The 15,249-nt window shown below is 37.1% G+C and overlaps 1 protein-coding gene across 1 annotated transcript; it reads right to left on the bottom strand.

The window, feature by feature from the left end:
* Nucleotides 1-4,106: 4,106 nt before the first annotated feature.
* LOC307118053 (ceramide kinase) lies at nt 4,107-14,492 on the bottom strand. Its single transcript, XM_079803395.1, has 13 exons — nt 14,098-14,492; nt 13,011-13,106; nt 12,769-12,909; nt 12,540-12,668; nt 11,444-11,507; nt 11,023-11,168; nt 10,800-10,874; nt 10,203-10,352; nt 8,765-8,870; nt 6,353-6,456; nt 5,919-6,115; nt 5,507-5,841; nt 4,107-4,809 (listed from the first exon to the last, which is right to left on the bottom strand). Exons 1-13 carry the CDS (start codon nt 14,222-14,224, stop codon nt 4,749-4,751), a joined length of 1,731 nt encoding a protein of 576 aa, XP_079659521.1. The 5' UTR covers nt 14,225-14,492; the 3' UTR covers nt 4,107-4,748.
* Between the last annotated feature and the right edge of the window lie 757 nt (nt 14,493-15,249).

Here is a 15,249-nt window from a genome sequence, read left to right on the forward strand (position 1 = left end):
ATCGGATCTGTGTCGTTCAGACTGTCATGAAAAGATCAGATACAGGTCGCATAAGGGCAAAAAAATCGGAATTGGGTCGTTTCAGCCTGCAGTGTGAACGCAGCCTCTGTTTCTATGCACACTTCAGGAAACAAGTTTCTGTAGGCTATATTTTGACATTAACACCAGGTGCACAGTCAATAATGAATCCAAGAGGAAGTGCTTTTGTCTTACTGTAAATGTACAACAACTTCAACTTCCTCTTTTTGGTGCAGTATGAGTATGAGATATTCTGTTTGCTGGTTCATATTACATGTGCAGAATTGGCATTGCATGAGTGATTCTTTTATGTCACAATTTACCCCTGTAATGTGATTTAGTCATGAACTTTAGTCATGCTTCAGTTGAACTATTATTAGAGTTATAAGTAGTTATTTTACAACAAGCATGACTAATCATTCTTAACAAAATGTTCAACATGAAAGAAAAAATTAATGATTTTATACACGCATTCTCTTTGGTAATTATACAGTAAACGGTTGCATCATACTTTCTCCACTTGTTGATGACTGTCTTCATTGTGTTACATTGTATAATGCTTTTTTGGTTTGTTTGTTTGTTTGTTTGTTTATTTGTAGCCCTCACCTGAATGATACCTTTCAACAGTAAGATCCCATTGAGATCCCATTTGTGGCCCATTGCTCTTGTAGTAACATGCAACCAAGATGTCAGAACAATCTTGCAAGAAAAGCTAGGTAAATCCAAAGATTTCTCCAATCAAAGTCTCTTCAGGTGAAGAGAGATGTGTACTTTTTCACATGAACTTCTTGATTAGTTCTGGACACAGCCGTATAGTGCGCAAATAAAAGGGTGTGACTGTACACACTTATGCAGTTAGGTTATTTTAAGTCTCTGAAATGTCACTTTGGTTTTCAGTGCATTGCATAGGTTGCAATTTTTACATTCAAGGTGCAAATCATTTTTTTTTTTTTTTTACATCACAAAAACCAGCTGTTTTAACAGGGGTGTGTGGACTTTTTATATCCACTGTAGATGTGTAATAAAACAAAATGTAAATAAATAAATAATTAATTTTATATTAAATTATAATTGAAAAAATATATAAAAAAATTAATTAAAAAAGTAATTTATTTGTGTTTTTTCATTAAAAATATTTTATAACATTTTATTAATAGTGTGCTGTTTTGCATTATTTCTGAGTGACCGTTCAGGCATAATATTATGACTAATATTGAGTTGATTCCCCTTTTGCTGCCAAAACAGCCGTAAGCCATCGAGGCATGGACTCCACTAGACCCCTGAAGGTGTGCTGTGGTATCTAGCACCAAGATGTTAGCAGCAGATCCTTTAAGTCCTGTAAGTTGCGAGGTGGGGCCTCCATGGATCGGACTTGTTTGCTCAGCACATCCCACAGATGCTCGATTGGATTGAGATCTGGGGAATTTGGAGGCCAATTCAACACCTCAAACTCGTTGTTGTGCTCCTCAAACCATTCCTGAACCATTTTTGCTTTGTGGCAGGGGGCATTATCCTGCTGAAAGAGTCAAAGTAACATCCACATGGATGGCAGGACCCAAGGTTTCCCAGCAGAACATTGCCCAAAGCATCACACTGCCCCCGCTGGCTTGCCTTCTTCCCATAGTGCATCCTGGTGCCATGTGTTCCCCAGGTAAGCGACGCACGCGCACCCGGCCATCCACGTTATGTAAAAGATAACGTGATTCATCATACCTTCTTCCATTGCTCCGTGGTCCAGATCTGACTGGTTCTGTTAGTTCTGACCCCTGACTGGTCTGAGACTATGCTGCCCCATACGCAACAAACTGCTGTGCACTGTGTATTCTCGCACCTTTCTATCAGAACCAGCATTAACTTCTTGAGCAATTTGAGCTACAGTAGCTCGTCTGTTTAATCAGACCACACGGGCCAGCCTTCGCTCCCCACGTGCATCAATGAGCCTTGGCCGCCCATGACCCTGTCGCCGGTTCACCACTGTTCCTTCCTTGGACCACTTTTGATAGATACTGACCACTACAGACTGGGAACACCCCACACGATCTGCAGTTTTGGAGACGCTCTGACCTAGTTTATCAAACTCGCTCAAATCCTCCTTACGCTTGCCCATTTTTCCTGCTTCTAACTGACAACTTTGAGGACAAAATGTTCACTTGCTGCCTAATATATCCCACCCACTAAAAGGTGCCGTGATGAAGCGATAATCAGTGTTATTCACTTCACCTGTCATAATATTATGCCAGATTGGTGTATGTGTATCTAGGTGAAAGATGAACATTGTCAGTGTCCTTCCGCAGAGACTCTTACATAAATAGGGAGGTTGGGTGTAGGCTTTGTGCTCACCTGGAATCCCTTCTTAAGGCAAAACGGCAATGTAGAGAAATACAAAGCTATAGGATAGGAGAGCTGCAATGATTAGTTGTAAAAAAAAAAAAAGAAAAGAAAGGGGTTCATTATGTGCAGATGTTTTGGTCACATTGCTCTGTCGTCATGTGGGAGCAGTTTATGGGAGATTTGAAAAAAGAATATGGTTATGCTTTCCTGCTTTTTTGATGTCTTTTCACAGAAATGATCAATTCCAGTTTTCATTTTTAACCATTGCATTCATCCTGATGTTTCTGAGGATCTTTAACTCTTAGATCTGGTTGTACCGGTGCAACCAGAAAAGGCCAGAATGCCAAAAAGATGACCAAGAGGTGTGGAATGTACTCCAGTCCTTAAGATGTAACCTGTAATATTGCAGCACAGATACAGTCTCGTCATAGATCATATAGTGCGTGAATTTTCAACCTCCTTCTCCACCAGGCAGATCCCTTCGCTTAAGTCCCTTCGTCATTATTAATTAACTAGGTTTACTGATTTTAAATCTCATCACAAGGTTATTATGAATAACCTGTAGTAGATCAATGTTTAATCAGCTGTAAACAGTAGATCTTTTCTCCCCATCAACCTCTCCTTTATTGGTCGACAGAAGCAGATATTTGATGAGAGGGTTGGGATTCTGAACTCACAAGTTAACTCATTGCTGTTTATTTCTAGTTAGGTCATTGCTATTAGATTAATAAAATCTAACCGTTGATGAAATGAAATGTATAACTAATTCAAGAAAAACAAAAAGAAACTATAGTATAAATGTGATCTTAAATGCCATTTGTGTCTTAAATTTGAAGGTGCATTCTTATTCAAAATATGCACTACCGTTCAAAACTCTGTGGTCAATATGATTTTTTTTAAAAGAAAGAAAATACTTAAATTCAGCAAGGATGTTTTGATGAAAAGTGACATTAAAGACAAATCCTGAAAAAAATGGACCAGTTTCCTTTAAGCAGCAAAACTGTTTTAAACATTGATAATAAGAATTGTTTCTTGAACATCAAATCATCATCTTGAGACACTAAAGACTGGAGTAATGATGCTGATTCTGCTTTGTCATCACAGGAATATAATTACATTTTAAAATATATTAAAATAGAATAGAGGTATTTTAATCATAATAACAATAATTCACAATATTATTATTTCTACTGTATTTATGATCAAATAAATGCACTCTTGGTGAGCATAAGAGGCGCTTTCAAAATCATGAATAAAATCTTAAAGTACTGACCCTAAACTTTTGAACATGAGTGTATATACATTAGAAATAATTTATCAAAATGTACTAATATTTATGTAAATGAAATGAATTTAAAATCACAAATGGATAATTTACCCTTTTAAGAGAAAATCTGATGTATTTATAGTCCATTTCTTTTTCTACTGAACATTTTTCTAATGCATATAGACCATGACGAGGCAACTTTATGCAAATTTCTTGAGCAAACTAATAAACAGTTTAGGCGTTTTAAAGTGCATTGTAATGCATTCATGTGGTTTTGCTATTTATAAATAGACTTAGTTTGACTATATTATCTTAGTTGAGTTTATGACAAAAAAAACGTACGTATCTGTTATCCCACCTTTTATGTACCTTAGGCAAGCATAATTTCCATCCATTACAGAGGCTTTTTGTTTTGTAATCACATACTGATGATAAGAATAATATAATGACATTTTGAAAGAGAACTCCAAGGATATCAAAGACGACTGTTTGGTCTAAATTCATTACATTTTATTAGGACAAACATATATTAACTAGTGATTTTGAATGTTAAACCCATTTCTCTCCTGTACATGCACATTCCAGTCAAGATGTGAGAATGTTGTCAGGAATGGGTCCACTCCCATAAAACGTCAGTCACTCACGGTGACTGTCACTCCCACGTACAAGCCTTAAACAAAAAATGGTCTCACTCATGGTGCTGGAGTTAAAAAAGTGTAAAATCTCTATTAAATAACCCTGACACAAAATGTAATGCCGTTAATGTCAGTTCGCACTAAAATATTGTATACTTACTTTTTTTGCTCTGTAAAAAACTAACTATAAAATCAGGGAAATGAACAGTATTATGACAGATCTGAAACTGATCCGTCACCTACATGTTAATCATTAATCTTGAGATTTCCATGAAAATAGCAACGCCTGAAATATCTTGCTAACAAATGTGAAATGAGCTTGAATGACATCACTGCTCCGCTGTACGTCTAATACATTCACATTTACATTCACATAAGACTCGGTACATCCTCTCATCTATCATCCATATTTACATTTTATCTCCTTTACAACCGAGTCCTCAGAAAGAGTGCATGTGTTACGTTGATCGCATCTCTTCTCTTAGCTCCTACAGGTTTCATTGCATAGTTGAATCCTCGATGCCTCTGGCAAAGAGACGCACCAGCTGGCCGTGAACTCTGTGGAAAGAGAGTCATATTGGGAATCATTCAAATGAGAAGATGCAAAGATTTTGGTTTGAAACTCCTAATCTTCCACTTGATATCATTAACTCTGATTTTCTTACATCATTGGAGCCAGACGTTGCAGACACTGCTGATCAAAAGTTTGGGCTAAGTAATATGTTTGTTTTTGAAAGAAATCCTTTTCTGCATTCATTTGATCAAAATTACAGTAAAAACAGTAATACCATGAAATAATATTATTACAATAAATTTCTATTTTAATATATTTATTCCTTTGATGGCAAAGCTGAATTTTCAGCATCATTACTCGGGTCTTCAGTGTCACATGATCCTTCAGAAATCATTCTAATATGCTGATTTACTGCTCAAGAAATATTGAAAAAGGTTGTGCTGCTTAATATTTTATGAATACCGTGATTAATTATTTTCAGGATCATTTAAAGAATTTAAAGCATTTATTTGGAATGGAATTTTTTGTAACAATATAAATGTCTTTACTGTCACTTTAGATCAATTGAATGCATCCTTGCTGAATAAAAAGTGTTAATTTCCTTAAAAATAAAAATGTTACAAACCCCAAACTTTTAAAAAGGTTAGTGTATGATTATTATACAGTAAGAGCAGGATTAAGTTGTGAATTTCCTTTGAGTAACTGGATTCAAATGCTTTACTTAGTCACACAAAAGCGTACCTGCATGAGATCTCGGTGTGAGGTAGAATTTCTCCATCACAGTTCCACACTGATACTGAGCGAGGTTTAGTACAGCAAGGCCCACATACAAAGCCTTGTCTCTTTAATCTACTTGTCTCACTTCCTCTCTCCTTCCATCCTGCGAGATGCTGCTGTGAGTGACCTGCAATGTTAGCACTGCACAGTTTCTCAGGATCCTCCAGTACTCTCTCATCAGAGGTCTGAATTTCTCCATCATCCTCTTCCTCATACGCCTCCTCTTCTTCTTCTTCTCCAGGGGGTAGAGAAAACCGAACAGCCTTGACACGATGAACTTCAACGAAGGGCAGGTCAAACTGAAATGATAGTTGCTTCAGAGACTGATTCGGCGTTTAGCTGAGAGTGTATTTACTTGAATGTCAATTGGTTTTACCTGATCCTGTTTGGTTGTGTGCCTGTGAAGGTATGTGAGAAAGCCAAGAGGGTTAGTTTCTCGGACCATGATGAGGTCTGCTGTCCCATCGGCCAGGTGAGCAGACGGCGACAGACCCTTTGGGCTCCGTGGACATGAGCTTGACATACAGGTGAGAGAGACGCACTTAAACCTGCCTTCAATAGTCACCCATTTACCTGAGATAAAAACAATGATAAAAGGTTAAAGATCTCATTTAATCATCTACATCACAAGTACATAATGGATTGTAGGTTTACCAACACACACTTTAGTACTAACATGACAACGGTCAAATAGAGACGTACAACATATGAACCCCACAGAGACACACAGCACAGTGTGATCCCAGTAATAGGGTCTCTAATGAGATGACACAGACAATCATTCTACAAACAGGCAGCAGATGGTCTTACCCTCTAACTCACTGCTGTGTTGCCTCACATTAGTGCTATAGAGGGAACTGGAGCTGTCAAAGTGGGGGAACAGCTTCTCTCTGCTCTCTGAACACACACAGCACCTGCACATACACACGCAAACATGCTTTAAAAAAGCGTAATGCTGCAGTACACAGGGAAGGAGACCAGAAGCCATTTATTAAATGTATATCAATGGAGGAGAGGCTTCACTATGCTCAATGCTTTTGTGGGAGGACAGCCTAATCTTTAACATATTTACCATTAAATATTTGTTTTGGATTGATTCATATTCAGTTTACGGCACTTCTCATTCATTTCTGTGGTATCCGCAAACAACGATCGACTGTCGTACAACTCTGACAAAAATTCAATGACGTCAAGGCTGTAATGTGATTGGTTATCGAGGCACATGTACTCCAAGTTGGGCGTTATGCTTTCCCCAATGGTGTATAATACCTGGGGCACGTTCAAGCTCAAACCGGTGCACAACGTTTAGCTATGGTTTCTGGGTTGAACGACATGTTTCCTGGAAACAGTGGGCAACGGGTTTGAGATTTTTGTGTCAAAAAGGTCAGCAGCAACATGTATATAAACCACGCGGTATTAAACAGACAGCTGGCACAATGGGTCCAAGTAAAGTTGTCACAATGGGTCCATCTCCCACAAATGTGTTTGCTGCAGCTCGGTATACGCAACAATTGAAGATATTAGAAGACATGTTTGTCTTTTCACCCTGAAATGCGAGGCAAATGCTGGATAACAATAATTAGGAACCACAGTTTCCACAAATCCCTTCACTCGATTGGGATGTTCGACTTTTATTCTGGACGGTAAGGGCAGTGACTGTAACATTGAGCGCATTTAGCAGTATTAAACACGTATTTATACCGATTTAATCAGGCACCGAAAATTCTTCAAAAAGAACACAAAGAATGGCCTTCTCAGCTGCCATAGTTGCAACCACTGTTTCGGTTTAAAAAACGTTGTGCAACGTTTTGTCTGGGCTGAACGCAGCCCTGGTAAAAATGTATCCTCGAGCATTGTCATTCTCAAGGGGAGTTTAATTTAGTACTCATTTGAAGGATCTAAGGATTTTCAATAACAACCTGTTTTACTTTAAGAAAGCAACCATACATTGGTTTTATTTTCTTTATTATTTTAAAGATTATTGTCTTTGTTTTCATACTTAACTCCATAATAATTTACAATCATTAGTCATTTGTATAGTTGGTTTATTATTATTTGATTTACATCATTTGTTCATTTTATTATTATTATTAATTTATGTCATTTTATATTTTATATGACTTATTTCCTTGCTCTTGCGATGCTTGCTATTGTTGTTAAATCTTACGATTGTGTGTTCTCAAGGGATGTTTGTCTTTACAGGTGGGAGATAAGAGAATGTCTCCATTTTTTATCGTCACAGGATGAGGTTGTGAAACAGTAATTTTGCATTGTTTTTCCCTTGGCATAATAACACTTGCTGGAATTATACTGGTCAGACGAAGTTTAACATCTAGATGAAGTCTGAGTTTGAAACATAACATACGCAGATTATTCAATAATCTCTGCTCTTTTTATTATCATCACTTCGTCTCCTGCTTCTGCTCTTCTTCTCTGGCTTTCTCAGTCAAACTCTCAGGCTGATAGAAAGGCTGTTAATAGAGTCTTGAGACAAGATTTTCTGTTGACAGGTTTGCTGGGTTGCACACACCAGACAAACAGATATATTTTGACAAGATTCGGTTTCCGGTAGTCCAGAGCTGGATTTGATATTTATGACACAGAGATTTCATCCGATCTAACACACTAAATCCATTTTTACCCACATCAGGAGCTTGGCGAGACTTAATTGTGAGCATAGTGTCTGTGGCATAACACAGATGTGGTACTTTGAAATTCGGTTTGAAATAACCCTGAATATTCTTTTAATTCAGCACTCTTTGCTTTTCCTTTGGGACTAACTTCCAAGCAATTCACCAGCTACTCTTCTTCCATTAGAGATCCTACTGCTTGTGCCGTCATGGTAACAGCCCTAAGGAAGGACCTTGAATTCAGAAAAACACTGAGGAATTCAAGCCAATTGTGTTATTTTAATGAGGTAACTAACTGCTAATAACAGTTTATTCCTGAAAGAAGAGGCCACACTAATCAGAACACTAAGGACCCAACCGAATCTACTCATGGATCCACTCAACACATCCACACATACAAACTCTACCAAGTAGTGTAGCTATATCAGTCATGTGGGATTTCTTTCTGTTCATGCACATATAGTCATATCCTGCAGAGATTTTGTTGTTCAACCTGTTGCTAAAAATGCTCCTTAAAGTCAATATTGTCAAATTAAATCCTTCTAATGTGATTTTCAGGTAAAACGACGAAGATTAATGACGAAATATTTACCCAGAGAAGCAGCGAGTTTTGTCCCGTGGGCTGGAGATATGGGAATCAGCAGGGAGATATTGCACTAGTCCCGGATAGCTCCTGTTACACAGGTACACCATACAACCTATAGACATGAAAATATGAGCAGAGAAATAATCATGAATGTGAGAGGAGAAACAGACTTGGATCCCCTATCCAAGTCTGTTTCTCCTCTCACATTCATGATTATTTTTATTGACAATAATGGTATAGCATTTAGAGAAGCATCTGGCGTGAAAAACCCTAGAGATTTCCCAAAACAATGTTACTAAAAAAGGAATATTATATAATTATAATACGTTTTAAAAGAATATTTCACCCAAAAATCAAAATTATCCCATAATTTAATAGCACTCAAGCCATCCTGTGTCTATATTACCTTCTTTCAGCCAAACAATCGGAGTTATATTAAATAATATCCTGGCTCCTCTCAGCTTTGTTTAGAGTTTTTGATGCTCCAAAAAGTGCATCCATCTATCATAAAAGTAATCCATACAGACTCCAGTGGATTAAAACATTTGCTTTGTAATGCCATTGAATAGTGCTCGAGTTTTTAAAGCTCCAAAAAGTGCATCCATCCATCCATCATTAAAGTAATCCATACGACTCCATTGGCTGCCTTTTGAAGCGAAGTGATGGGTTTTTGTAAGAAAAATATCCATATTTAAAACTTTATAAACTATAATCACTGGCTTTCGCCAATGGCCGTACCGGCGATCATGAGAGTGTCCGAGTTCCTGCGCAAGGGTGACCTTTGACTCGACATATGACGTAGGCATAGCGTAAGCTTAGGTGTGAATTGACCCCTCTCACAAAAACCTCATAACTCTTTCATTAACATGTATAAAATGTGGATATTTTTCTTACAAAAACCCATTGCTTCGCTTCAGAAGGCATTTTTTAATCCACTGGAGTCTGTATGGATTACTTTTATGATAGATGGATGCACTTTTTGGAGCATCAAAAACTCTAAACAAAGCTGAGAAGAGCTAGGATATTATTTAATATAACTCTGATTGTGTTCGGCTGAAAGAAGAAAGTCATATACACCTAAGATGACTTGAGGGTGAGTAAATTATGGGATAAATTTCATTTTTGGGTGAACAATATTTTTTAAGGCAAAAAAATAGAGAATACGCAGTGTTGACCCAGCAGTATTCAGTCTAAACCAGGGGTCTCCACACTCGGTCCTGGAGGGCCACTGTCCTGCAGAGTTTAGCTCCAACCCCAAATAAACACACCTGAACCAGCTAATCAGTGTTTTACTAGGGCCTTGTAAGACACTGATTAGCAGGTTCAGGTGTGTTTATTTGGGGTTGGAGCTAAACTCTGCAGGACAGTGGCCCTCCAGGACCGAGTGTGGAGACCCCTGGTCTAAACTATATTTTTAAAGACAGTTGACTCTTGCCGTCCATACCTGAATAATCATATCTGAGAGGGCCCATCCAGCGGTGCCTCTCGCTCTCTGCCAAAACATCGCCGTAGAAACCATAGCCCACCATAGAGACAGAATAACGCAGTGTGTTTTGATAATGGACAGAACACACATCCAGAGGCTGAGAGTCTCCTGGTGAACCAAAAAAGAATTAAAAAAAAAAATATATATATTATTTCTATTCTATTTTATATTGTGTTGTACAAGGGCAAATCTTTTTTATTGACATTTTTTAAGATTAAAAAAAATCAAGAAATTATTCAAAATAAATGCATGAAAACTTAAATATGTTTAGACCTAATAATTCACGGATCGTCAACCTTCAGGTAGGCGTGTTATCATTGGCAACATTACCACGAGATTGACGTGTTATCATTGGCAAGACAGAAAGGAACATTATTTTTTATATTTTTCCTCTATTAATATATAATACAATTAACATATGTTTTTAGGGTTGCTATCCTGTGGGTCTTTTCAATTGGGTCACACAGTGCCACTAGCACTCATGACAGCATTGCAATGGTTATACATTTTGGCTGACTTTTTATTTTTTATTGCTCTTAAAAAAATGTATATTACCAATGATGATGTGCAGTGTCGATGTCACAGGGTCATTTATGCCCACGGTAGCGAAACACACACAATCTGTAGAGCCTGTGGAGAAGAGTAAACACAGGGAAGTAAACGAACACTCCTCTCACTATCTTGACCATCCATCTGAATGACACATTAGTGCTATAAACAGACCACAATCGACACCCTTTTCCACACACGTCAGTCATGGCACTAAGCAAACATTCACCTGCTGGAATTATGCCAATGTGGAGGTCACATGACTGCAGCATTACAGTTGGGTCATGTTCTGAAACTCCCGCCTCCTGCTGGGTTCGTCCAATTACACCATGCAGCAGCTCGCTGAACATTCCGTCTCCACCTACACATATCACTCTGAACAGGGAAAACGTTTTTTACTGGAAATACGCAAGAACTACATTTTCTAACAGCTAAATTTACAGTATTATCAACAGGCTTGCTTGGAATAGAGACGCATATTTCTAAGAGGACTTATTTAGGCAACACCTCTGCTTAAACAACAAAATACAGAGGACAGGACTCATGTGACATGAATTATTACAATGACACCATTGGTTACCGCACACTCTTGAATCTTTCATTTATTTGATTATTATTTTACGGGAAATTACCATTGAAGGATAACTTACCCATCAAACCCTGTTAAGTCTTTCTTCAGGATGTAGTCTCTGGCCTGATTTGCTCGTTCAGTCACTAAAAACAAGATTTTTCTTTTTTTAATCACTCTATTTTTTTAAAGGAGCCTTATGTGAATAATGTTTTATTTTTTTATTTTTTTCAAATAAAAGAGTTGTATGAAGTTTTCAGTACATAAACCAATTAAAAAAGACCAACTGGATGGATGGATGAAATAAATGTCACATCCTTCAGAAATCACTCTAATATGCTGATTTGGTACTCAAGAAACATTTATTATTATCAATGTTGAAAACAGTTGAGCTGCTTAATATTTCTTTGGAAACGGTGATACAAAAAGTTTGGAAACGTTACATTTTTTAATGTTTTTGAAAGTAGTCTCTTTGGCTCAATAAGGCTGCATAAGGCTGAAATATTACTACAACTTAAAATAATTGCTTTCTATTTTTATGTAATTTAAATTTAATTTATTCCTATGATGACAAAGAAGACTGGAGTAATGATGATGATGAAAATTCAGCTTTGCCATCACAGGAATTAATTACATTTTAAAATATATAAAAATAGAAAACAGTTATTTTCATTTGTAATAATGTAATAATATTGCACAATATTACTGTTTTCAATGTATTTTTGATTAAATAAACACAGCCGTGATGAGCACAAGAGACTTCTTTCAAAAAATGTATGTTTCCAGACTTTTGACAGGTACTGTATATGAAATATTTTTTAACATTATAAATGTCTTTACTGTTAATTTTAATTAATTTAATGTATCCTTGCTGAATAAAATAATTTAATTATTACTGACCCCAAAGTTTTGAATAGTAGTGTGTATGTAATGTAATGTGTGTGTGTGTCCGTGTGTTTGTGTGTAGTAGGATATGTTACTTTGTCGCACAATTCCATTTATCTGATTATTTAACTTTGCTACTTAATTCAGCCCTCTTCCCAAGTCTTGATAAAGATCTGCTGAAGTCACTTGAGAACTGTACTACCTGACGTGCAGGCCGTATCAGACACCAAATGGGGGGACACTTGATAACTGTTCAGTTATTGAACGGCACAGATAAAGTCTCAGTATCTCACCCACAACATGAGAGCTGATGCCAGCCAGCTCAAACAGAGGGGCCACTAGAGAGTGAAAGATCTGTTTCCCCCTCTTCTTTCCTCCAAAAGGATTAATGAACACCAACAACCTGTGAGGACGCGAAGGGCCTGATAAAGGAGAAGTGGATTAAGGGAGCGATGTTAATGAGTCATTAGAGAATAATGAGTCTGAATGAATGATTCGGGTATTATTTTCAGCTGTACATACTGTGGGTTTTGAGTGCGATTCGAAGTTGAGTGATCCATTGATCCCGGACACCCCGGCTAGGACAGCAGAACTGGGTCCTGCCCAGACTCCATGACAGTCCATGTTGTCCTTTACCTCTGCTGTTGCGCTTCACATAGAATACTTATGTGTTTAGAAAAGGACAAAACAAGGTTTAGTCAAACTTTTTTGTATTTGATCCAAGTGCAAAAAACCCCCTAAAAACTTAACTTTCGGAAACTTACATGTAAAATCAAGGTCAGTGGCTTCTACTTTTTTCGGCGTTTGGATCTCAACTCGACCCTCCTTCACCCCAATCACCTCTGACACTGGCACTGAAACTAAGGACGACAGAACGGCGCTCTTGCATAAGTGATGCACATGTGTCTCATATTATCAAGAAAGATTCCCCCATTCCTAGATTCCTGTTTGTTGTCAAGCCTGGATGGTGCTGTTCAACTTGTTTTGAGGTCAGAACAAAGACAAAGTCCCAGTAAGGAGGGACTTTTAAACATTACTTTCATGCATTAGATGAGCATTGAGCAATAGACTGATTATTTCATTCAATTCAACCCAGCAAATTATGTTAAACCAGCATCTATATTGTCATGCAAATAAATTAGCTCAAAGAGAACAATAACTAATAGTAATGGTAAATAGTAACACCAGGCATCACATCATTATATGGTGGTTAATTATCTACAAATAAGATTGACTTTAAGTGACTGATTTATCAGGTGCACCCAGTATGTTTTTGTTTACATTTCTATGGCTTTTTAATAATAGCAAATATTTTTTTGCTACTTAATACTGTTAACTTGGGGCCCATATATTATTTAACCTTTTTCCCCATTAATATTAGTCCATGATGTGCACAGCTGGTCATGTGATGTCAACAAAATATCTCTTTGTAGAATTTTTTTTAAATAATCTTTTTTGATTTTTTTTATGATAGTTCTCAAAAGTGGGATTTTCTTTGCGTAAAAAGTGTAGCCTATAATTTGTAAAAGACATAGTCTGCCTTTAATGGAATAACATTGATACATTATGCATATAAATATCATGCGGTTACTTATCTATAAATAAGAAAGACTTCACCTTTATGTCATGCAATTTCGTCATACACAACACCCATAACATGACCTTGGACAGCCTACACATACTGGCTATTAAAACAAATTTTGAAATATACAGGATATAAATATGTATAAATTGGTTTATATATCGTAGTAAAATAACAAACAGCTGTTTCAATACTTTGAGCTGTCTACCTAGACCGCATTATTGGGACTATAATATATTAGGTGCATTTAAAACGATAATAGCTCGTACTTGTTTTCTTCTCCCGGTTCCTCTTGTCGATCTCAGTCCAGCTGAAGTACCATCCGCTCAGGGCAGCCCTGTACCGCTTATTACCGATCCACAGACTCGACTCAACTCTAACCGAATCTGTCTCCATCGCCTCTTTGGTAGTTTCATTTAGTCCTATCTATAAAACTTTAAGCTCCCACAAGCAGTATTCAGCGGTATTTTTTATCCATGCAAGAATTTCGAAGTTGGTCAAGGATCCTAACATCTGAAGCGAGCAAATATAAGCATTATATTTAGAAGTGAATGTATCCAAGTGTAATGTAAGTACACGGTAATATCCGATAAATTAAGCCGGCTTCTTCTTCGCAATCCTACGTTTACCTATTGGACTGTTCCTTACAGGTTTTGCATGAAACAAGTTCACTTCCCTTTGAGGTCGGGCACCTGTACTGGAAAAATTTGCATACGCAAGTCTCATTGGATAATATGATTATGCAGAAGCAGGTAACCGTAATTAATTTGCCCGTTCAAAAGTGTTCTTATATGAATAATTTAAACTTTATAAAATAAAATATTTGATTCGTTTCCTCTCGTGTTATTAATTAATTAGATTTCATGAACTGTAACAAATAATGTCTGTTCAGTGGTGGGCGGAGCTAGTGAAATAGTGTTATAAAATACTCATTGCAAATAGACATGGAATATATCATGTGTAGATAGATAATCAAAACACTGTTCGGTCTGCTGTAGCTAAATTCAACTTGGATATATTCATGTAAGTTTGTCCTTTCTTGCAGCCTTTTGTTTTTACTGTCAACATAAAGTTGGTGTGACTGGTATGACTAGATGACACGACACTTCATAACTCACTTCAACCGTCATGTTATTGTTTTTCTTGGAGCAAGATGATCATACAATAACTAGGTCTGAACACATGCAATATTGTCATCAAATGTCAAAACACAAGTGTCAGTCTTGTTTGACTGCATTGAGCACACTTTTCTCATCATTGGTCTGTTTTTGTTTCTGTCAGTGTGTTTCTTTACCTCCTTTTGTCCTATAAACCTGGAAAGTTGACTATCCTGAAAATCTGCTTAACCCGACTGACAGCAAAGCTAAGTGGTTCCCTAAACATCTCCAAACAGTAGTATTTTGTTTAATTGTCCACACACA

Source organism: Gobio gobio, assembly GCF_949357685.1.
Source record: "Gobio gobio genome assembly, chromosome: 21".
NCBI lineage: Eukaryota > Metazoa > Chordata > Actinopteri > Cypriniformes > Gobionidae > Gobio > Gobio gobio.